The sequence below is a fragment of the Stegodyphus dumicola genome, chromosome 7 (genome assembly GCF_044657685.1).
Source record: "Stegodyphus dumicola isolate Sdum_Otavi_A_Nest chromosome 7, ASM4465768v1".
Lineage (NCBI taxonomy): Eukaryota > Metazoa > Arthropoda > Arachnida > Araneae > Eresidae > Stegodyphus > Stegodyphus dumicola.
Window position 1 is genome coordinate 73,523,270 of NC_140774.1, and position 25,809 is coordinate 73,549,078.

Here is a 25,809-nt window from a genome sequence, read left to right on the forward strand (position 1 = left end):
AAAACATAAGAGAGCTTATGATACCACATGAAATTCCCAATTTACCTTGGTATAAAGTTGTGACAGATTTATTTGAGATTAACAAAGATGTATATTTATTAATTGTAGATTACTATTCCAACTTTTTTGAAATCTCCAAACTACCGGATACTCGAAGTCAGACAGTGATCAGTTATATGAAATCTCATTTTGCAAGATACGGTATACCATTGATAGTGATATCTGATAATGGACCTCAGTTTGCAAGTAAAGAATTTGCAAAGAAATACCAATTTAAACATATAACAAGCAGTCCATACCATCCAAAGTCGAACGGATTAGCAGAGCGTTCAGTACAAACGGCGAAGAAATTGTTAAAGAAAGCTCAAGCAGGTCATGCTGATCCTTATTTAGCATTGTTAGCTCATAGGAACACTCCAACAAATGAGATGCTAGGATCACCAGCTCAATGACTTATGAGTAGAACAAGAACGATTCTTCCTACATCTGAAAAATTACTTAAACTTCTAGTTGTGAAAAATGTAAAAGAAAAAATCAACCAAGAAAGAACTAAACAAAAGTCATATTATGATCGTCATACAAAAACATTACCATCGCTAAATAAAGGAGATATTGTTCGGGTATATCAAGATAATCGCTGGAAACCAGCAGTTGTAGAAGAAGTGCATAAGACGCACTAGATCATATATACCTAGATCAGCTGGATCAGTATTGAGAAGAAATAGAAAAGATATTAGAAAAAACAGTTCAGCTGTTGAAGAGAATATGAGAGGAACAGAACAAGGAGTTAATACACAGAAAACAGATGCAAAAGGATATGATTCCAGATATTCTCAAGGGCAAAGTTTAGAAGATCAACTACCAAACTCTGCTAACTCAGAAACAAGGAATGGTGAGCTAAGAAATAGAAGTGGGAGAGTGATTAGAAAGCCAGCCAGGTATATGGACTGATTTTAGACTGTTAAAACTTTTGAACTCTTTAAAAAAACGGAAGATGTAATACTTAATAATTTGTAAATGGTAACATTTAATATTTAGTAACTTGTAATTGGCAACACTTTGGATACAGATAAAGAGTAGAACTATGCTGGTATTGCAGTTCTCTGTGATTATACATTCTAAGATTGTAAATAAATAGTTTCTAAAAGCTAAAAGTGTACCCTCATAATAATATAATATCAACTGCCTTAATTGCTCTTCTATTGCTCTTGTTATTGGCATTCAAATCCCACTTCTGACACCAAAAATTGTTGCGTGCGTATGGGTTCGTTACAAAATTAATGCACAAGTCCGATGAAAAATGAACAAAAATTTATTATTATCACAAGAAATATGCTTAAATTTCCTCAAATTATCATGCAGTATTACAATATCTCACAGTAGTTATCTAACTACTCAAATGTTCAATAGAACTTGATTCCAACACAGCTAAAGAAAGGTAATCCGCAAATTCGCTACAATCAACAAGAGCAGTTTTCTAAACAACAATAAATTAAGTAATTACCACAAACTGAGAGGTTTTCCTCCTTTTATAAGATTTTAAAATCGTATGCGAGAATTTTCTAGTACTTTCTCAAAATCAAAAAGAGATATTTATTAAATGTTAAATGCACATGCTCTTGTATTTAAAATTTTCCGGCTTAGCTTTCTTTTAATATTCGTCACGTGCTGCACTGCACGGGAAATAAAACCATTTAATTTATAATTGAACTAACATTAGTTTTTTAAATACCAAATTCATAACACTATTAATTTTTTTAATAGTATATAATATACTTTAGTATTTTCTGTTTATACTATTTTGTGCACACGTACACACATATAATGTGAAAGCTTTTAAAATTGAATTATTTTAATTATCTTTAATTTTACTAAACTCTGAAGATTTAGTTTAATGAGTTTGCAACAATATATATATTGACAGAAGATGCAAAATATTTGCATGATTCTTCCTACTTTTAGCATTTAAACAAAAATTTAATGATTAATTTTCTGCAATCTAAAATTTTCAGATTTCAAATTCTGTACATTTTCAATTAAGAAAGTTTGCAAATAAGTTAATTCAGAATATTCTACTAAAATATAAAACAACACTGCATTACTGAAATAACTTTACGTAATGAAAAATGTTTGATATTTTGAAAATGTTAAGATTAATGATCTATATTTGATACCTTTAATAAAAATAGGAAAATAAAAGTTCATTCTGAATGATAAATTTTTTCATTTAATAAATATCCAGAAACTGGCTAGCAAACTAGATGCAAATTTGTTGAAAAAAATTATGTACTTAAATACTTTAAATTATTTAATTAAGCTATATTTATTTAAAATGAGAACTACAAGAAATCTAAAACAATTCATGCATGACACAACTTTCATAAAATATTTTATGAAATGTCAAAAAATGTACTTTTACAAATGTCAAACTAAATTTTTTTAAACTATTTTATTTTATAATGCATTAAAACAAATAACACAGTGTAGATATATTACAGTAGTGATACAATGTTATATGGCAAATATCTTCCAGAAAGTTCCTTATAAACAAAATAATCTTATAAGTTCAAGTAAAAAAATACAATGGACGGAGTTATTTTCACAATTCTAGTTAGTAATCTTACAAATGTGCAAGTCAAACATTTAATAAATAGTTAAAAGTGCATATTTGCTTGTACATATATAAATGAAAGACACATTTCATGAGTTTTTCTTAATTACTAAATAATTCCAGTTTTTGCATATATACATAAGTGAGGCGCGTTATTGGCAATAAGCAAATTAAAAAAAGATGTAGTACACACATGTAATTTCCAATTTTTAATACATAACTGTAAGGAAATTACACTACATTTCTTTTTGCATTAAAAAGTAAATAAGTACACAAAAAAAGATATTTTTATATATTTAATACTCCTTTGTATAATAATGTTTCTGTATGGATTTTAAGATCAACATTTGAACTAAGATTAACCAAGTTCTTGACATTTAAATTAATAAGACAAATGCATAACTAGTTCTGAACAAGCTATTATTTTCATCAACAAGCAAAAAATTTCCATCTTTTCAAGTGGTCCTTTGTAGTTAGTTATACATTAGAAAATGAACTTAATTTACGTTTTTATATTGAATATTAAAATTGTGCACAAGTGACCTCCCATACAGATAGCTGAATGTATTTAAAAACATATAAAGCAGTTTTACATAAAAGATTTCCAATCTTTCTTCAATAAATGGAGTAATTATTATTATTTCCATTACAAACTGATATCATTTGGACAGCTGAATTTGTACATGAGAAATAATGAAAATAAATTAAGTAGCTATATAATAATCTGAAATTATAGAAAGTAGAAAGCAATTTCTATAGAAAATAATCTTTATGAAGTATTTCATCATGCATTATCTTTTACTTTCTACAAAATATAAATTAAATTATTGATTAATAACCGTGATTCTATATTAAAAGGATCTGCATGGCAGAAAATGTCCTGTTTATCTTACATAAAAGCCATTAATATTGTTTAAAAACGTACAGCATTTAAAAATACAGAATTACATAATACAAATAAGTATATTTTAAATATATACATATACTTTGTCGTAGGTATGTAAAGTAGATAATAAAAGAAATTTAATGGTACATAAAAAAGAGAACATATAAAATACCTCAAAATTATTCTGAGTTAGAGCAATGTTATAAAATAAGAAGAGACTTATGCTGGATCACTTAAGAGTCTACAAATTACTGCACACTTAACATAAAAACCAACAGGTTGAACTATTAACTCATGAAAAATATTATGAGTGGCTGATGGCAAATGTTTTATAAACCAAACTTTTTTTTGTCAAACAAGAAAAAGATCAAATATCACTATGAAATTTTTGGGAAAATACACTTTGTAGTTTTGAATAAATAAAAAGTAAAGCCTCGGTAAAATACTATAAATATCTGACATTCAAATGATACTCGGAATAAATGACAGAAAATGCTTTTTTTTACCAAATCCAAAATAATCCAATATAGTTTTAGTACCTTTTATATACCATTTTAATAGTCTCAGAAAAACTTCCAAAGTATATAGAACGCTGCTTTCACAAGAGCAAATAAATTTATTATAGAAAGTAAACAGATTGGTTTAAAAATAAAAAAAAGTTCTGCATTACTCAGAAATAATCAAGAAATGCTTCAAAATAAATATAATCATAATAGGAACATAATTATCTGAATGTTTTATTTACTTTTGATAGAAGCCAAGCTGTTATCCTCTTGAAAAATAATTAGCATGCATCCATGAAATGAAAATTTACGTTCTTTTTAACTTTTTCAAAGTTTATTTTGCAAAACATATTTTCCCCATAGATATGTTTAATTTGTTTTAAATAAAATATAACAAAATGATATTTTCATTTGAGAAAATAAATTTTTGCATTCTGCATTTGCAATTATTCTTTTACAACTTTATTCATTATGAACTCTATTAAGCTCTGTTTTTTATAACATTCCTCATTTAGGTTAATATGATTACTAAAACTAATATTTTTTCCATGAACTATAAATTTAATAACATTTATACAATTCTGATTTACAGAGATTTCTCAGTAAAATAAAAAATATAAGAGATATTACTATATCAAAATGTTACAAAACTCAGCAGGTTTTGTTAAAAATATTCTGTAGTTTTAAAAACTGTGTACAAAGGTTAAACAACAACAATAATAATAAATGTGATTTTTTAGTGAATGATTTGATAAGTGAATTTTTTAGCAGAATGTGACTAAATTTAATAACTATAAATTTCATTTCCCTTAAAGATTTCTAAGGGCAATCACAAAAATGCTGTATCATGAACTTTCAAATGAGAGTTTCATAAAAGTTGAAATTATGAAACAAATTTTGTAGGGAGTACACAATATAAATTTAATGCACATTAAACTTAAGTTTAAATTTCATTATAATTCTTTGGGAGGAGGTCTTATACATAAGTATCTATAAAACAGATAATAAAATAAAATTACAGCATAACTAGAATTTTTAAAAATTCACATTAAATAGCTTCTCCTTTTTAAGCTTGTAATATATGTAATGTTTTTATGACCAAAATAAGTTTAATTATTTCTCACAGCATTCTACATAAAAGATGCAAACTCTTAAAAATAGATCAACTTATCTTGACTGAAATTACTGATGTACTTCTTTTAATATATACTTCTTAAGATATGGTGACTTACCTAATTTCTACAGTAAATCTTTTACAACATACATAATTATTAAAAAGTATACGGATAGAATTAGTAGAACATCATAGCACATATGCAGTTCTATGGCGGTAAAATATTTCTTTTCGTCAAATATTAAAAATTGGGCTCAAGGGTATTTTTAAATGAAAATGAACATTAACAGAGAAAAATTAAGTAGTAATATTTCACAATACTCTACATTTGTTTCAAGGCTCAGATTTCCAGGGATAATGATTATGCATAAAATATGGCAAATATTGGCAAACAGTCACTTTTTTTTAACACATGAATACAAATTTTTTATAAATAAATCGGACACACTTAAAAACAACACCAACATCTGTGTATAAAACATTAAATTCATTTACACATAAATTAACCAAATCCAGCGTCCATCTCAGCTAAAGTAAACGACAACTTCGAAAAAAATGTTTTTTTCCGCTTTTGCTTCTTTTTGGTTTGTGTAAAGATATAGTTCCATTAGTTGTAGTGGGAAATGATGACCTCATATACACATTGTGGGATGGATAGCCATCATAATCATCTAATTAGGAAGAATAAAATATTATTATTATTATCTATATATATATATATACATGACATTTGCTTGCAATATCATAAGCCATAACTTTTGTATGTTATATAAATAATAGATTAAGCAACATATTTTAACTGAGAAACTGAAATTTCTCTTAAAACTATTAACCCCTTAACTGCCGCGGGCATATATATACGCCTTGCTCAGCCAATGCGTTAACTTTGCGAATAATTTTAAGTGTAGCAGCGCAAAGCAAATGATAGCAGTTTGGAAGGACGTATATATACGCCTGGGGCAGTTAACGCATCGGCTGAGCAAGGCGTATATATACGCCCGCGGCAGTTAAGGGGTTAAAATACAGCAAACATACATAAAAAGTACACAAGGTACAGGACAGGCCATATCCATATAGTTTACATAGCTATATAAAATTTTACATTTCCATGCCTTTGAACAAGACTACAGCATTCAAAGTACTGTTCACTTTTCAACAATTCTAAATTCTTTTTTCATAGGGTGCTATTTATAATATTGGTATTCAAGCCTGCTTCTGGGAAGCTGAGTGCCTGAAAGCAGGTTTTTTTTTTTTTTTTTTTTTTTTTTGTGTGTGTGTGTGTGTGTGTGTGTGTGTGTGTGTGTGCATTTATATGATTTTAAATATATAATTTAATAATTTATTTTGGTCTTTGGACAAAAAGCCTTTTTTTACCATCTTTTGGATAAAAAAATCATTGGATAATGTATTTGTTCTTACAAGGGTAACTTCCAGTTTAACACTTTCAAGATGGATTTTTATTTATTTATTTTCGTTTTAATTTAATATGTTGCTTCATATTTTTGAAGTAGAAGTTTTTTAAGATTTTTTTGAACATTTATATTTCTTTTAGTGGGACATATCATTCCATTAGTCCATTATCTTGACTTAATTCGTAAACAACACCCGATTATATGACCTTGATTAAGACACAATAACACACCGAATAAATACTAATTCAGAAGTCAAACAACAAAAATCAGCATTATATTTACAAAATTTTCACAGGACTAGTTTTGATGGTTTTACCGAACCACCATCTTCAGCAGCAAAATCGCAAAAAAAACATTTTTTCAACATCAAAACTAGTCCTGTGAAAATTTTGTAAATATAACGCTGATTTTTGTTGTTTGACTTCTGAATTAGTATATGACCTTGGTTGTTGAAAAGACTGAACTCGCACTCATACATGTAAATATGGACGATCGTGCCCACTAGTAAAAATGAAATCTGCCTTGGAATGTATTGTCCCGTTAGTTTCAAAAGGGTTAAAGGATACTGACTGAATTCGGCACCTCTAAATTTTGCCACCAGTGTGTTTATTTGCTTCATACCTAGTGCTAGAATGAAATTTCAAATTTATTTTTTAAAAAGTCTTCAGCTTTTAACCTCTTTTCTTTTGCCATTTTGCACGCCAAGAAAATCTCAGTAAGTACTAATTAATCTTAAGCATCTATTCATAGTTGCTTTACGCTGATTGTAAACAAATCAGCTACCAACAAGGCTTACCAATAATGCATTTAAAGTTTGAACTGAGATTTGAAAAAGAGGGAGGGGGAATTCTTTATGTGTAAATTAATATATAAATGCTTTATGTATAAATTAATACCTAAGTTCTTTACATGTATTTACTATATATTCAAAATTAATTTTAAAAGATAGCAAACAGAATATATATCCAAAAGTAGGTATTTCTCCAAAATGAAATATTTGCAGAACCTTCAGATTTGCAGTATCATCATAAAATTTAGCCCTCGTTCACTATATATATTTGGCTATGTATTATGAGATTGGCGACTAAAGACAAGTTGTTCGGCTAAATTTTATCTTGCTTAGATTGCACACTGAGACAATTAAGCCTGAATTGTATTAGTTTAGTTATTTATTATACTTAAGGCCTATTTTTTGCATATGCTTAATGCTTATCTAAGTCCTGAATAAATATATTCCCACATATACTTAAGGCTTATTGAGCCAGCGCTAGATATCTTACTGCCTGATGCATTCTCTGTGGCTCCTAAATTCTGCTACTGCCTCTCTTTGTCTTCCCAAAATTCTGCCGCCTGGTGCGGCCATATGAACTCTAGTGCTGGTTCTGGGTTTATGTGAATAACAAATCAGTTATTCTTAACTCAAATAGCACTAAATGTATACTTTTAGCATATGAAAAGAAATTTTTGTTAAATTTCTCCTGTCAACATTTCTTAGCGCATTTAACTTTTAACTTAAATCTGTAATCATCGTCAAGCGTAATGTCAACATAAAATGTTACCAGACTGTTTCTCAGTTACGACTATATAAAATAAATAAATAATAATAAAAAAAAATTGTTTAGGCATTGCTCTATGAGTCATTACTCAAGTTGTCATGTGTTGATAAACATACGGTGATGAAAGAAAAATATAATAAATAATTATTTGCAGGTCAGGGATATAAAATATTAGTAGGTGTAAAATCAATGATGTATCTGTAGAATGTTTCAGTTTGAGATCTATGACAGGCAGATGTGAAGCTATGGTGCCAAATTATTGATTATACAAATTTATGCCAAAATGACTGTTTCTTCAATAACAAGGTATTTTATTTAGTGCCAAATTGAAATTAAGAATCAGGACTCTCCCCATGTTTTATTATGCGGAGGGGGGATCAAATACGCAGATGTAAAGCACACAAAAAATATTTGGTAGTGGCCCTTGAGGTCCGGATTTTAGATCATTCCGGATATTGGACGTCCGGATCTTGGACTTTGTACTGTAACAAAGTTATAAACAAATGTGTAAAAATCAATTACTTACTTACACACACACACACACACACACACACAAAAAAAAAAAAAAAAAAAAAAAAAAATTAACTATTAAATAATGTTACCTAAAGAAAAAGTAGTCATGATTTTCAACATAACAATAAAGTGACTTCACCATAATAAAAGAGCAATAAAGTAATATAGACTACACTAGGCATGTGCAGAAGTTCTACTGCTTCTAATATTTTAGTCAAATTAGAAAGAGAATATAAAAAATAAAGTAGCTATAATTTCACATGACTGTCAGCGCTGTCATTTCTCAGGTTTTATATTACCTCACACCTATTAAACTCCTCTCTTTTAGAGTAAAAAAAAGGCTTATAATGCTATTTCATATTCTCCATATCATCAAGCATTTGAAGAGAGATTTTATTAATGGTGAATGAGATGGTAGTCTGTAAGAGTAAATTCAAAGACTAAGCTGGATGAAGAAACAATTCCAGCAACTTGGCAGGTTCAGCAAATTGGCACACAATCCTTCAATCTTGACATTTTGTATAATATCCATTTTTCACCTCCTGTTCTAATTTTTCCAAACATGGTTCTTATTTGGGAACAAAACGGCAGAGAAATACAGATAATGCTTTTCAGATCTCTACTTCTTTGTCATTTCATGTGCATTTCCTTGCAGTTCTCACCGTTTTGCAGAAAGGTGGCATGGAGCCTACTGATCAAATTTTATGATAAGTGTGACTGCGTCTGTCTTTCCCGTGTTGTTTAGTATACAATATTTCCACTAGTTTTAGCATGTTAATTGCCCAACACAAGATAACTCTAGTGCTCTTCTTTAGGATGCCCAATACGAGTTATCTCGTAGTTTCTTGACTTGCCACTTCTGCACCACTGCAAGTTACTCGCTTAGCACTTGTTTTAGTTGTACCGAGGCGACAAGTCAAAGCATGTCTGTATGAATCAGGCTTCTGAGAAGAGCTTTGTCTAACAAAAGCCGACTATGAGATAATTCGTAGGCCACTTTTTTCTTAAACAAAAATCATCCTGTAAACGTTTTAATGTTTGCTACGAATCATAATTAGTATTTTTGATAATATAATATGATTAAATCGATTTGGCTTCTTGGACCGGAATCCAAAAAGTGCCGTGGCAGTCAACGTGTTAAAGATGGCTGAGCACTGGTTAATTTTTATGGTTCAGTCTAGAACTTCTACAGAAACCACAGACAAATATTCAGAATAAGACTAATTTATTACATCATCTGCTTTCAACCCAAAATTACTGAAACCAGCACTGAGAAGTGCTGCAATAAATAGCATCTTTTCCTATATTTGATAAATGTTGCAGAAAACAGCAACTTACGAAACTGCGTTTATCAAACTTGTGCACTAAAACAATATCCAATGTGATTCTCATTCATTGTCTGCCATTTTAAACCATTAAAAAATGCATAAATTACTCAAACATGCTACATTGCTCTGTGTTTTATTAGAAATTAATCATTCAGTAACTAAGTCATCTGATCACAATTTCCATCTGCAAAACAGAAGTTTGGCATACATTCAATAAATATAAGGTCTCTTTCTCAACTTAAAAAAAGCATTTTATACAGTTTTATTTGAGCAGTGTTTCACATAATAAAATAATAATAATATTGGGTTTTAATGAAAGTTTCCTGCCACTGCAAATATGGTCTGTACAAACAGTTCACGTTGGTTTGTTTAATCATATTTTGTCAAACAATTTCTGGCATTTGAAAGAAAGAGACTTGCTTTATAACACTGCATTATGAATTTTGTAAAAAAAAATATCATAAATACAAGGTGTCTGAAATGGAACTATCACGCTACCAGATTAAACCCATCATTTACTTCCAGTCCTGTTTCAAAAAGTCAGCCACAGAATGTCAACAAATCATGTGCACAGTTTTAGGTTCTAATGTTGTATCGTATGACAATGTGATGGTTTGGTACCGAAAGTTCAAAAACAAGGGTTATGACATTCAAGAAGTGGAAGAAGATCACTATCCAACCATTCAAGAGCTTGTTAAGGAGTTAGACATTAGTGCCATGTTCATTAGTTGCACTATGAATTGCATAAACTTAACATACAAGTTTAATCGCTGGGTGTTTCATAAGCTGACTCAAGCAGATAAGGACAGATGTTTCTCGGCCTGCAATAATCTGCTCGAATATCAAAACAAGCACAAAATTCTGGAATAGATCATCTATTGTGATGAAGTGGATTTACTTCAACAATATAGGCCAAAAAGAGGGTTGGTCTGCACCTGATGAGCCCGTCGGCAGCATCGCAAAGCACAATTTGCCTAACAAAAAGATCATTATATGTATCTGGTGGGATTACCGTGGTATTATCCACAAAGAGTATCTGGAAAAGGGTAAAAACCCTCGACAGTAAGGCAGCGAGATGCTAATCTGTGCTAATGCTGCTATCAAGGAAAAACATTGACCTGAGTTCCAGAGCAAAAAGGTGATGTTCCATCAAGATAATGCAAGACCACATGTGTCTGCATCCACTGACTGGACTCTGTACTAACTCGAATGAGATCTTTTACCGCACTCACCATATAGCCCAGACATTGCTCCTTTGGACTACTACCTTTTTTCACACCTGCAGCTACATCTTACTGGTGCTATCTTCCTTTCTGCACAGGACATACAAAATGGGATTGATCTGTTTTTGGACTCATGGCCAAAAAGTTTCTCGGCCAAAGGCTTTGAAAAACTACCAAAATGTTGGCAGAAAATCATAGATTTGCGTGGTAATTACTACCTGCACCAAAGATACTGCTTTGATGCTTTTTTATTGGGGGGGGGGGTAACTTTATTAAGAAAATTTTTTGATCGAAAACTTTCATTATAACCAGATAAAAAGAAACACAGTAAAAATATAATAGGTTTATGAAAATAGAAACTTACAATTCCCAAGGGAATGTATATTGGGTGTTATTTCCTCAATTGGTTCATTTGTTAAATCAAGGTATTTTTTCACCAAATGACGAAACACTAGGGGGGAAAAAATGAGTTTCAAGAACAAAATGGTAAAACTCAAAAATAAATAAATAAATAAATAAATAAAATAAAATAAATAAGACTTTCAGATTAAAAAAGGCATTTACCTTCAGAAACATTGTAATCCTCTTTTACAGATATCCGGAAAAAGTCTAATTTTAGTCTCCTCGCTAAAAGTTCTGCTTCGTCTCTATTATCAAAATATAATTTTTTTAGCTACATGAAAAATTTAAAATTAACAAAAATTATTCCAATAAACAGAACTATATTTTATAATTTCCTTACATTCTTATTCAGATTAAATTGTACAAAGCAGAAAGTTTCCTTTATGGTAACTTAATTCTAAGGAAAATTTATAATGGGTAAAAATAATTTTTAATTCTAAAGCCTCCCACATTTATAATAATAAACAAAAAATATGAAGAATGAATTTGTTTTAACAATTTACTTAAAGGCAAATTCTAAAACTTACTTTGTTACTGTTGCTTGATCAATCAGATCAATTTTATTTTGAACTATAACCATTGGGATTTCTCCACATTCATTTTCAACCTAGAAGATGAAAAATTTTAACAAACTACTGGCAGAATTTTAGCTACACATTTAACATTTTTTAAACATGACACTAACAAATTAAAAACACAATATTAATAAACTATAGAATGTTATTAAAATGAAATTGCAATTAAAAAAATAAATACGAGACAAACGATACTTAAAAAAATGGCAAGACATTATGCCAAAGCAAATTATCCAAGAAACAGAAATTGCTAATTTCTTTTGATTCCTCCTTTAAACTATAGCAAAATTCTCTCCAAGTGATACAATATCTAAAGTATCTTTGGTGTAATAACAGATATCAGATAAATATTATTCACAATCAAATTTTTCAGCATGCAAATTAATAGATGGCAGATAAAATTCTTCAAATATGCATCACTGCCAATAGTGCTTATAAATTATTATATTCTTATCAGAAATGTTGGAAAATTTCAATAACAATTGAACCACCTGCAGAAATTTAACATTACACAAATCCATAAAATTTTCAGCTATGTGCAGGTTATATTAAAACCTGATTAAGAGGTATACATGGCTGGTATATATGAAACAATTGGTAATGATATAGTATGCTATCTACTGCCTTTAGTTATACAATTTTAGATGATTTAGTAACATAATTTTACATAAAACTGACTTGTTTTATGTTGTTGGGACTGGATTCAGAAATGTATAAACGTGTGCATCTGTGTATGTATGTGTATATATATATATATATATATGCACATATATGCACATACATACATACAATACATACATTCGTACTTACATAAACACATACATCCATACATATATGCGTACATACAATGTATTTCTTTATCCGGTCTTGATAACAGAATAGTACCTTTTAAAATTCGCACATAAAATCAGTTATTACTCTCAATTTTAATACCTTTTCTAAAATATGAATTTCTTAATATTCAATTAAAAAACTAAAACTTTAGATATTAAATTTTTTTTCAATTCATAATTAATGTATCATCCTTCTTATTCTCGTCAGGTATCCAACTCTGCTCAAGCATGTACATACTTGGCATGCTTAAATACAGATAGCAGCTCATATTTATTTTTAAATTCTTAAATATATTCTATTGTAGCTTTTTTATTATTGGTTATGCATGATTCTCCATTTAAATAATCAGTCCTTATGATTCACTCAAATAATTCACTTAGTCTGCATCAGTTTGCAGTATGAAAAAATACAACTCTATACTTAGTATTTGCAATATTATATGAATAACAGTTTTTGCAATGTAAAATGATGAGACAGGTAACAGCACAAGTGTTTCATGAATACAGCATATACAGTAGTAAGTGACATATATCTACACACAATATAACTATGAAAAATAATGTACATAACTGAGATAGTTCTATTCCATATAATATGCAACAAAAAGATGTTAAACCTCAAGTTGTAAGAAAATGTTTAAAAATTAAGTTCATTTCCTTAATATAATGCCTAACAATAATACAATTCAAACCCAAAATGGAAGTTAGCATGACTTCAAGAGAAAAATATAATACGAAAATAAATAATCAACAAAATTTTAAAGAATGAGAGACCATTCTGATAAAAATACATTTGATAAAAATGCATCAAAACATTTCAAATAAATAAAACTTGTATTTATCAGCAAAACTGCATTCAAAATATTTTTTTATTTTAAAGCAAAAATAAATAAGTACTGTTTTTAAATACTTCATTGGGAAGGTTTTTCGTAAAATAAATTCTTATATATTACATTTCACACATATGTACTATCAATGATTACAGAAAACAGTAAAACTGAAATTTTTGGATTCATTAACCTTCTGAACGGTCAAGTTTTTTGCTAAGAAAACACAAATTTTCCAAAACTACCATTACACAGAATTATTTTATTGATTTTAATATCAAAATGCCTCTGCTACTTCATACCTGGATTTATGTGCTTCTCACATACTGCCTTAATTTCCTGGACATGTTACAAGATGCACTTATATATATTTTCTTATAGATATTACAAAATATATTCTAGACCATATATATATATATATATGTATGGTGTCTCACAAAAATGATCAGGCATAACAATATTTTTACTTTTTTTAAGAAATAGGAGAAAAGCTTTGCTGTAAACTAATAAAGAATATTTTTCCTTTGAATGCATATTTTTTAGCTATCTTTTTGTAATGAATAAATTTGGAAAAATGAAATGGTGAATTTAAAAAATAGCATTTTAAACTGAAATGGAAGAAAAAGATACCACAGAATTAATCAGACATTTTCATAATTTCTAATTAAAATCATTTGCAATAAATAAAAAACAAAATTTTATGGAATTAGTTTGGATAAACGACTAAAAATTTTTTGCTTTCAGAATTTGAATTTCCTTTTTAGAAACTATTTGCTATTTTAACATTTTCTTGCAATGGCTTGTTCACGAAAGGAAACATCATTAGAAACCCACAGATTAGTTATTGATTTGAATGAAAAGAAAAGGAAACCTTTTAGAAAAAAATTACCTGTTTACTTAATTTAACTGATTCTACAGTTTTTGGTATTATTAAGCATTATTAGATACAGACTCATAGTCAAAACAAAAGAAGACCATTTAAGTTATATCATGGAATGAAAAGCTTTATTAGGAATATTAGAAAGAATCCAAGACTGAGTTATCCTAAATTTGTTACATAGTAAATTATATGGACTATGAATAAATCCAGAAACCGTAAGAAGAGTAATGCAATCTGCAGGATATCATGGCCAAGTAGCATGCAGAAAATTTTATGTCGGTAAAAAAAAATTGAAAACTTTGACTCGCTTTTGCAAAATAAATCAAACAAAGGATGCTGGACCATTGGAAAAAAGTATTATTTGCTGATGAAAGCAAATTTAACGTCTTTCAGCTCAGATGGATGAGCGTTGGTGGAGAAAACCAAAAGAGGGGTTTTGGAAGCAAAACTTAATGCCAAATGTTAAACATGGTTGTTTTGTTATACATGGCGGAGAAGGAGTTATGGTACTGGGATCTATGGCACATTATGGTGTTGGTAATATAGAATTTGTAGATGGTATAATGGATCAGTATATATACTTTGACATCTTGAATCGAAATTTGGCAATGTCAGCACAAAACTTAATATACAAAATAGTTTTAAATTCTACCTGGACAATGATCCAAAGCATAATGCGCACAGTGTCAGACTCTGCCTGTTATATAAGTGTCCAGAAGTAATTAAGGCGCAACTGCCAAATCTTAATCTTATTGAACCTATTTGGCAGGCACTAGAATCGAAAATTCGAAAACAGAGCATATCTTCGCAGCAGCAGCTATTCAAGAAGAGTGGCATTAAATATGTCCAGAAATAACAACAAACACAATAAAACAAACAAAAACTTGTCGAGTCAATGACCAAAAGATTAAATGGAGTGAACAAGTGTAAAGGTTACCCTACAAAATATTACGAAGCAAAAGCAATGCAAGTTTTTGTCATTTTTGGCTGTTACATCTGATTATTTTTGTGAGAATATATTTCCTCATTAAACAAATGATATTGATTTTTGAATTCGAGTTTAATCTTTTCGAAAATATATTTACTATAAAAAATGTGGAACATAAATAATAAAAAAAAGCCTTTTTTTTGTTTAAATTTATTTTAGTTTTTATGTTTATTAAAGAATACAAAAAATCTAAATGCCCGGTCATTTTTATCAGCCACTGTATGTATGTATATAGCATATACAGCCTTGCCAATTGGAGGGTTTAAAAAAATTCTATATCCTTGAGCTCATTTTCTTCGTTCCCCCCCCCCATTTTGCATAAAAAACTAATAAATTTTGCCCTTTTCCCCAAAAAAAGAAAATTCCATTCTTAATCTATTTCTATTTGTTTTATAGACCTAACAAGGGCTAGTGATGCAATTAAAGTTCAAATTCGAGATCTGAGAAAGAAGGGGTTGAATAAATTTTAAACAGATATTTATCACCTAAATTAATTTTAAAAAACAGCAGACTATACACTCAAAAGCAGAGATTTATCTAAACCAAAAATTTACAGAGATTCATAATCCAATCCATACATAATAATAGCAATGAAAAGAAAAACACTACTGCATATGCAGAAAAAGCTTAATAACTTAATTTACAATATAAATTTCCTTTTTCAACCAAATATGTTATCAGTACTTTTATCAAATATGTTATTAGTACTGTTATATGTACTTTTGTTAAAAAATTCATTTACATGTACATATAACAAAAACTGCCAATAATTTTGCTGCCAAGCTGAATTTCACGAGAACTGAAGTTTCATTTGTTTACACCCAATAGTATGTGCAGATTACTCGCATTCACAGATGATCAGAATTCTAGTGTACTATAAGATAAGCTCATTAGGAATATTACGTTATTGATAATTTTAAATACTTTCTAACACATTTCTGTTTACTAAAAATATTCATTAGTTCATTTTCTGCATATTCATTCATATGAACAATCCTACTTAATTATCTTCATTCTTACAGTAAAATTAGTGGTTTACAAAATTATATTTATAGCATTCTATATAGTTCAATGATCCTAAAAAGTTCTGAAAGTGCCAGATTATCAGATTTTACATATGTAATTTTTAAGGAGTATAGAAAATAGCATAAAAAATTACATGATAATCACTAGGATAAAAAATTATGTGGAAGAACCATACATGAAAAATTTATTTTACATGTTTCTACCAAATGATATATTTTTTCAGTATTTTGTCATGACTCTATACATAAATCTATGTGAATACTAAGCAAGATGTTATAAAACTATAATAATAAATAAATATGAAATACCTTTCTCTTCCAGGATTCAATAGCTTTGAAAGAATCTCTATCTACAGTAGAAAAAACTAAAATACATGCTTGAGCACCTGTAAATAAATTCAATATCTTTTAATATTTTTCATATCCAACTAGTCATATGCATAATACGTATAACAAATTTGTTTTAACAAAGTTTACAGTACAAGCATAAACATTACATCTGTGAGAAAGGAAGGAAATTTAAAATTTCCCCTCAGTTTATCAGTTTACTCCACCAAAGGTTTAAATTTGAATCAAGACATGATCCAGACAGCGGTTAAACAAATTTTATCAATCAGAAAAAGAAACATATACATAAATTTATAAATTACTGGATGAAAATTCTGACATTTAAAGAATACAAGCAATCTTATTCAGACTTTAAAAAAGACTTGTTGGGTAAAAGTAGAGTTTAGGGTATACCCCTTGGCGATTTTTGGCGGCACATGGATACCGATTTTGTGTAATTCTTTGACTCGTTATTTTGGCTTGCGAAGTGGCGATTTTTGCGCCAAACATCGATGCTACATAAAGCCAAAATAACAAGACAAACAATTGCACAAACTCGGTATCCAAGTACACATCGACTTATTTTCACTTAAATCCTCGAATTGCAAAAAAATGGAATTGCGCACTCCTTTGACTTTATCCATGTACACATTGACCTAGTTTCACTTTAAAAAAAAAACCCCGAATTGCACAAAAATGGCATTGCACATTCTTTTAACTTTATACATGTACACATCGACCTATTTTCACTTTAAAAAAAAAAATCCCAGAATTGCACAAACTTGCATTGTGCACTCCCTTTACTTTGTCCATGTATACATCGATATATTTTCTTTTAAAAAGTCAAAGGAGCACCAAATTCTAAAATATAGGCAAACAAAAAATACATAATCTCACATAAATAATCAAACAAAATCTCATAAATAATCAAACAAAAATACATAATCTAATTGTTTGGTTTAAAATAAATTTTAAACCAAACAATAAAATAACATAAAAAAGGAAAAACATGTTATACATTTAAGCACTACCAAAAGCAAATATTCACTTACCATGATTTTCGAATTTGCTTCGTACACCCAGAGCCACGTAAAAATCAAAATATCAATCATACTCAAATGACGTTTTTTCAAACCAGGTACTCTTTCTGATCGAACGCTTCACATAGTGACCATCTAAACCTTTCTTCCTACAAACCCATCTAAATGATTTTTATGTTCGAACAGATGCATATCCTTCCTACATACAAGATACTTATAACGGCTACTAAGTAACCTTTCATTTACACAGCAGTCAATTAAAGCTATTTTTCCCTTTCGCTCCAAATCGTACAGAAAATTCAAATTAATCTTACTACATTCGTCCATTCTACAGTCTAAAGAATCAAACCAACACACACCACAAAAACGCTTACAAAACATCTCATGATTCAAAATTTCCCAGAATCATGCACCCGATTACGTCACAATAGGGTTTCCATAACATTCAACTACTCAGGCTATCATAAATGAAACAACAACTTGGCGATAAATCAAAGAACAACTTCGCCATAATACAAGGGGTACCTTAAAGTCTATTCTACCCCTTTTGTTGATATGAATTTAAAGGAATAAAATTATTATTGGAAAAAGGGTATTTATGAAAATAAATTTTTATGTAAAAATATAAAATAGTCATACCTCTATAATAGGCTTTAGTTATGGCATCAAATTCTTCTTGTCCTGCTGTATCCCAGATCATAAGCCTCACATCTTCCCCATTATAGCTAAAAAAAATATAATCAATTACTATATCAAACTAAATACAAAAAAGAAGTTATAAAAAATTGTTTTTTAATGTTTCAAATTATCTTCTAATTTTTTCTTTGTTAAATAAATCCTTAAAGTACACATGCATATATATATATGCAAAATAAAAATATGTAATTCCAAATTATGAATTAGCAATAGTTTCTTAATTCTTAATTTTAATTTGAGTATTTTCCCTCTCTGTTCTAATAACAGGAAATTGCTTAGGAACTTTTTCTGGACGGGATCATTTCTAGATTAATCCATATCATGCGAGTTTTACATAATGATAACATTGTTAATTTGGAACTTAAAAGTTTCCTGAATCGAAACCTTTCTCTTAATAAACTTCCATACTCAATAATACACAATTTGCTTCTACCTCTGTTACTGCTAAGAAGCTACACACTTTTTTTTTTCCCTTCCTGCTGCAACAATATCATAAATGTAAATATTCTGGAAACAGGCACGGTTAGAGTGACAAGTATATTGTGGCCACAAATGTAGAGTAAAATAAAAATGAATATTTAATCTTCCTTACTGCCAAATTTGCTGTTTATTATGGATAAACATCTCAATATTTGAGCTATTAATATTTCTAAATCATTAAATCATTACATTTAATCTATTTCATTACATATATATATAACAAAGTTCTAGTATACTTTAAAATTTGCTACTATGCTTTTTAATTGTCTTTTAATGAATCGGCATTTTGTATACCTACCTCATCTCATATACTAAATTTCTGTGCCAAAATCATTTAAGCAAAGCTGCATTTTCCTGCAATTGCTGTTCTCTTTAATAATTTATCATATTGCCAATATTTTAATGTAAATTTATATACAGACCAATAATTCAAGGAAATATGGCATTTTGCAATTCAACACTTAGTGCCAATATTTGAACTGAGCCATTTGTCACAAAACTTATATCACTGGGACTGTTGAATGAAACTAGCAATATTGTAGTTAAGGTACTAATGTCCACTGCCCAATCAATAGCTTCTGTTCTCAAGTCTCTTGTTCCAAAACTGGTGAGGTTACATTCATTTTTGTTATCCGCTGGCCTATTTATACTCTCTGTTTTGAAACTTTCAAGGTCTATAGATCTTTAGATTGTATGCTAGCTGAAGATCATTAGGAGGATTTATTGCTCGATTCTAATTTTGGTTCTAAGAAATCTAATACATTTAAAGAATTCAGACTGTGAGTTCAAAAATTAAATAATAAAATAATAATATTTAGATTAACAATTAAATCAACAATACATTTTCATGAAAATTTTCTTTTTGCCAATAATCGCATGTTGCTAAAAAAGAAAAGATTTTTCAAATTAATGAAATATTATTCTATACAAATGTTTGACTAGTAATTTAAAGCATTAATGTTACTAATAATTTTAAGCATTAATTGAAGCATTAAAATTACTTATGAAACATAAATGCATAATAGGTTGATGGTAAGAGAAAAAGAATGGAAGACGCCCTTACTGGGACTTAAACCTATATATATGCAAGTTTGTTTTAAACACAGGAGAAATAAAACATACACTTACTCAATCTGACGTTCTAAAAAGTCTACTCCTATGGTCTTTTTATACGAGTGTGTGAAGATACCTTTACAATATCGCTGTATCATGCTGGACTTTCCAACAGCTCCATTGCCCACAACAACAACCTAAAAGGTAAAAATTTAAAAGAATAAAAGCACATAGCATAGTATTTAAAGCCTGGTATGCTAGTACAGATTCCAAGTACTTAGTGTTAATCTCTGGATCCATGAAATGAGTCAGGTAACTTATTTCTGTCTTAACCTCTCCAGAATGTAGCCACAACCTTTCTGGCAATGCACAAAGTAAATTTTATTGAACACACTAAAATTCACAAACCAAAGGCATTCCATTTGCTACTTATAGTTCAGAAATCTCCAGATGAGGTAAAACATGCTAGCAACTTGAAATACAGTCAAAAGTCGTTAATTCAGACACCCATAATTCGGAATGATCTATAATCCGGACCTCAAAGCTACAAACTTTCTGCGCAAGCATCGCATTCACGCATGCACACAGGCGTTTACGAGAGCGTGTAAGACCTTTACGGCTGCTAATATGTTTGTGCGCATGCGCATTTAATGTTTAACGGAGGTATAAGCTGAGCTAAAATTATCTAATTCAGTTAATGTTGCAGATTGCGTTGTTCCTTAATCTTCGAATTGGATCCGGCTTATTATTTTTTGCAGACTGTTATAGCAATTTCATAAAAGTAAGCTTGAACTTCTGTTTATAGAATTAAAGAGAAAGTATCATCACAGAAAACGAAGCAACTTAAACAACTTACATTGACAGAAATGTTTAATAAAGTAAACATATAAATATTAAGGTTTTTTTTTTTTTTTTTTTTTTTTTTTTGTAAATTTTTATACCCTTTAGATCATAATTGTTCTTTATTTCATAAATTATGGTTTCATGTTTTTAATTTTATAATTTCTGCATGCCATCTTACCAGATTTAAACTGATGATCTATAATCCGGAAAAATCAATAATCCGGAATCGCCGAAGTCCTGACGAGTCCGGATTAACGACTTTTAACTGTATATATATATATATATATATATAAAAGTAACTAAAGTTCCATTTAAATAGAAAAGATATTAATTTGCATCTTGGTATTAGCCAACAGTAGAATTAGCAATAAAGGCAAAAATGTTTAAATTTATTGATTAATAAATATATAAAACCTTATATGCTCAGATGTTGATAAACAAACTGACTTTTATCTAAAAAATAGTTTCTTTCCTTGGTTTTTTTATCCAGATTTAACCAGCAGATGTACTTGCCTATGTTATGAGTGAATTTATTCAGTTAAAAACAAATTTCAGACAAATGAAAGCAGATTTCAAAAACTCTTTGCTTCAAAAAATTAATAAAAATATGAAATCTGTAAAATATATTACAGAAGTATATTCAGATCAACAAAATATTCAACCCATTTCTTGCAACATTCAATTACATTCAGTAATAGGATTAGTTTCATGCCAGAACACATATTCAGCTAAACTGCTTCCTACAACATTTTTAGCTTGGATGATCTACAGGCAATTTATTGCTAATTAGTCAGTACACTTAATTAGTAGTGATCCAGTTGTTAATAGAATCCCTTTACTGGCTGTATAACATTATATTTATCCACCAATAATTTTTGGTACTCTTCTCTTATTGGGACTGGATTTGGAAATGTATGTATGCATGTGTATATGTATGCAAGTGCACTAGGTGCGACTGTATACAAACACACATCTATGTATGTATACACATGCATTGCATGAACACATCCATATTGCATATATGCATACATTTCTGAATCTGGTATTGATAACAGAAGAGTACCTCTTTTTTTATAGAAATATGGCTAATCTTTGGAATATGGTAACAGGTAGTTTGGCGACATTTTGGTAGGCGATAAAGGTTACTACCTAGGACTTTGGGAACAATGTGAGAAGTACTCAGTTCCGATTACGCATTATTTTGTGTGAGGGAAATGAGAGGTCACGAGATATGTCATGTGACATTAATGGACGAATTACAGTTCTTTAATCGGAAAAGGGGGAAAATTTGGAAAAATATCTGCAGTACTATAGTATTTTGTATTAAGCTTCATTGTGTTGTGTGAAAGAGTGTTGATTAATTTTTGGATTGCATGGCGCTATCTAAAGTGAATTTGAAATGGGTATTTAGTGGGATTGAAAGGGGTCGTAATAAGTGTTTTTTTAAGGTTGTGCGAGATAAAAATAAAGATTGCTTATTAAGTTTTATTAAGCAGTATATTCTACCTGGTACAATAATAATATTTGATTGCTGGAAGTCATATGACTGTTTGGAGGATGAAGGTTTTCAACATCTTGCTGTTAACCATAAGTATCATTTTAAAGATCCTGAAACAGGCGCAAATACGAATAGGATTGAGATTCTGAAGAAGACTAGGTAAGTTAGTATTTTTAATTATGTGAGGATATTATTTTTATGCATTGTTCTAAATGTAAGGAGTAAATAAATTAATATGCTATTATTGGAAAATTGTTATTAGCAATGATTTAGTTTAAAGTAATTAGGATTGTAAGCTAATTTTTATTAATTTAATGTATGTGCTTATTTATATTTTAAGTAGTGTTTTTTAATTTAATTATATTTTAATTAAATGATAGTTATTTTGTGAATTATATGTTTGTAGCAATTTGGTATACATTTCAGTGGAAGTAAATGTGCATGGAAATAATTTAAATATTCGACACTAAGTATTTGCAACCATTTTTAATGTTTGCGTTATAAATTCATTGGTGACGTTTATAATAGAAAATTTGGAGGTAAAAGTTTTTGGATATTTTATTTATTTTATGCGTGGAAATGTTCATCCTTGGAAAGGGTATATACTTTTTCGCTATCAGGTAATTTCATGTATGTGCTTTCTACCGAGTTTAAAGATTCACAAAATTTTCCTGCATTTTCGTGCAAATTTTTTAATTTATGAGAAAATAGCAGTGTAGGTGGATAAAGTCAAGAGTGTGTGCAATGCCATTTTTGTGCAATTCTGGGATTATTTTTAAGTAAAAATAAGTCGACGTGTACATGGTTACTGTGTATGTGCGATTCTGAAAAACGTGGCAAGGAGTTTGCGATTCTGCACTTTTTCCCAATTTTGCAGTTAATATTTATCATGATTAAGCAGTTTTGTTCCATAAAATTTCTAGCATAAGTGTAATTCGGCTAGCAGATTGTTGGAAAAAGTGTTGAGTAAATAAAAAGAAAAGAAACGTCTTTACTTCGTGAAGACAAAATGGCGGCAAAAAAAAAAAAAAAAAAAAAAAAATAGAGGGTTGCTGTAGCAGAGTTGGTCGCCAAATTTTCGCCAAAAAATCACCAAGTTACCATAATCCAAAGATTAACCAAAATACGCTTCATTAGAAAAGCAATTAATGAAGAGTCTTAAAATAATGGAAATCTACATGGTATAACAGAAAAACACAATGCCTCAAGTTACACTGCAATTTATCTCAGCAAGGCTTAAACAATGCAATGTTTTTTTTTTTTTTTTTTTTTTGATGATTTCTTTCAGGATATCTGGCAAAGATCTTATTGTTGGAGAATGGGAATTCGGTAGGAATAAGATGTTGCTTTGAATTTAAGCCACAACCTAATTTTATATCCTTAAAATCTGAATGAAAAGTATGACCTAAATTTTAAGTAAGACGGTATTTATCTAAAAAAAAATCTTTACATGCACATTTTGAATTTAAAATTTAAAACAATTATTAAAAAAACAACAAAATTACAAATCAGAGCAGTGCTCCCAATCAAAACTTTTTCAATAATCAGATTCAATAATTAAAAATAAACTTTTGAAATATTTGTTAGCATTTATAATTAATTACCTTAATAGCAACTTCAAAATCCTCTTCTCTCATGACAGCAAATAAACTAAAAACTTGATTCCTGATCTCATATTCACAAAGGTACACTCAAAATAGTACTTAAGCTCTGCATGCCACCACAACACATATCTCTGAAATGTTAGAAAAATATTAATGCACATTTCATAAAATATAGCTCGTCATGAACAATTTTCATCTACACATCTGAATCTAGTACAATTATGCAAGCCAGAAGATGCAAACTTTTTCTCAACTGTTTTTAAGCAATACTAAAACACCAAGAATTAAAATAAAAAGTGAATCTTATATTTATGAAATAGTTGGTTCATACTGATAACAAACCAAAAATAATACTCAGAGTCATCACATCATATTATCAGAACTTAAAGGCAATTAAAAAAGATTTAGATTTTATTTAACAAGCATACTAAACCTACTTATGAATAATTTAAGGCTTTGCAAATGAATATTATATCACAACTAATCAGTGCTACAAATATCTAAAGAACAAGAATGGTTTGAGTACTCGTGATACACAAATGAAACTGATTACTCAAATGCATGTTTTTAAACTCATATTTTTTTATCTTTTAATTTATTAATTAACTGTATATTAGCCTTCACTTTCAATTATTTTGTTCCTAACAGTTATTTAACCCCAACGTAAAATGTACATCAGATTGTTAGTCTTCAATAACTGAAATTAGCTCTTCCGGTACATATTATTTATGAACTATATCAATTATATCAGTTTTAAACAAAAATCTGATATGCATACTTCAGTATCATACACACCCTTCTATTGGAACATTATAAATTTTATTTATAAATATATGTAAAAAATTTTCAAAATTTTAAAAACACACATACATACATTCATACATACATAAAACTCACATATATATTTTCTCAAGTTATCCTCACACTATCTCAGAACTAGGTTCCTTGCCATTTAATTGTTTAATTCGATGCTAATATTCCTCAGTAGCTCTTGTAATAGTTTTCAGTACTCCTTTATTTGACAAATAAATTTTAAACAAAGTTATTTATATAAAGGAAGATTCGCTTGCATAACAAAGTATACAAATAAGAAAAACTTTTTTAAAAAGCCGTAAAAATTTATTCGTAATTATTAATTCAAATGGTAACAATCGCAATCTTTAGTCTAAACACACGCAAGATTGTTAATAAATTCAATACGTGCACCTAACAATAGGTTCTCACCGGTGTGTCAGAAGCATTACGTATAAAATCAAAAGTTCTTATTTAAATGTCGCTGAACTTCATCAATGGTTAAAAGCACTCACTTACACGAATGATTTGAAGATCTATTACACTAAGTAATCACGTCTCGTAAAATATTGATTAATAAAATCACATGGATATCTCCTAAGCATTTGACAACAACTCTAACCTAGCTTCTTCAGGCAAAAAGCAGGTAAAAGGTCGGTGCCTCCTCGTCATGGTTGGACGGCATTACGTATGCGCCTACGGCGAAGTTTCTTGTTGGCAGCCATCTGCGAAAGGAAATTAGAAGACAGCCAAGTCTCAGTATGATGGTGAACGGACTCAAATAACCTTGAAAACATTCT

General features: G+C 29.3%; 1 protein-coding gene across 4 annotated transcripts; it reads right to left on the reverse strand.

The window, feature by feature from the left end:
- Positions 1–2,430: 2,430 nt before the first annotated feature.
- On the reverse strand, positions 2,431–25,761 carry Rab23 (RAS oncogene family member Rab23). 4 transcript variants are annotated; one of them, XM_035372418.2, is made up of 9 exons: positions 25,525–25,761; positions 24,218–24,348; positions 20,348–20,469; positions 18,683–18,768; positions 16,986–17,062; positions 12,076–12,155; positions 11,711–11,793; positions 11,511–11,597; positions 2,431–5,785 (listed from the first exon to the last, which is right to left on the reverse strand). In XM_035372418.2, the coding sequence occupies exons 2-9, from the start codon at positions 24,248–24,250 to the stop codon at positions 5,643–5,645; spliced, it is 711 nt and encodes a 236-aa protein (XP_035228309.1). In that variant the 5' UTR covers positions 24,251–24,348; positions 25,525–25,761; the 3' UTR covers positions 2,431–5,642. The 4 variants fall into 4 exon arrangements, with proteins under 4 accessions (XP_035228309.1, XP_085676586.1, XP_035228308.1 ...); XM_085820460.1 differs by having other exon boundaries at positions 25,632–25,758; XM_035372417.2 differs by having other exon boundaries at positions 25,529–25,756.
- Between the last annotated feature and the right edge of the window lie 48 nt (positions 25,762–25,809).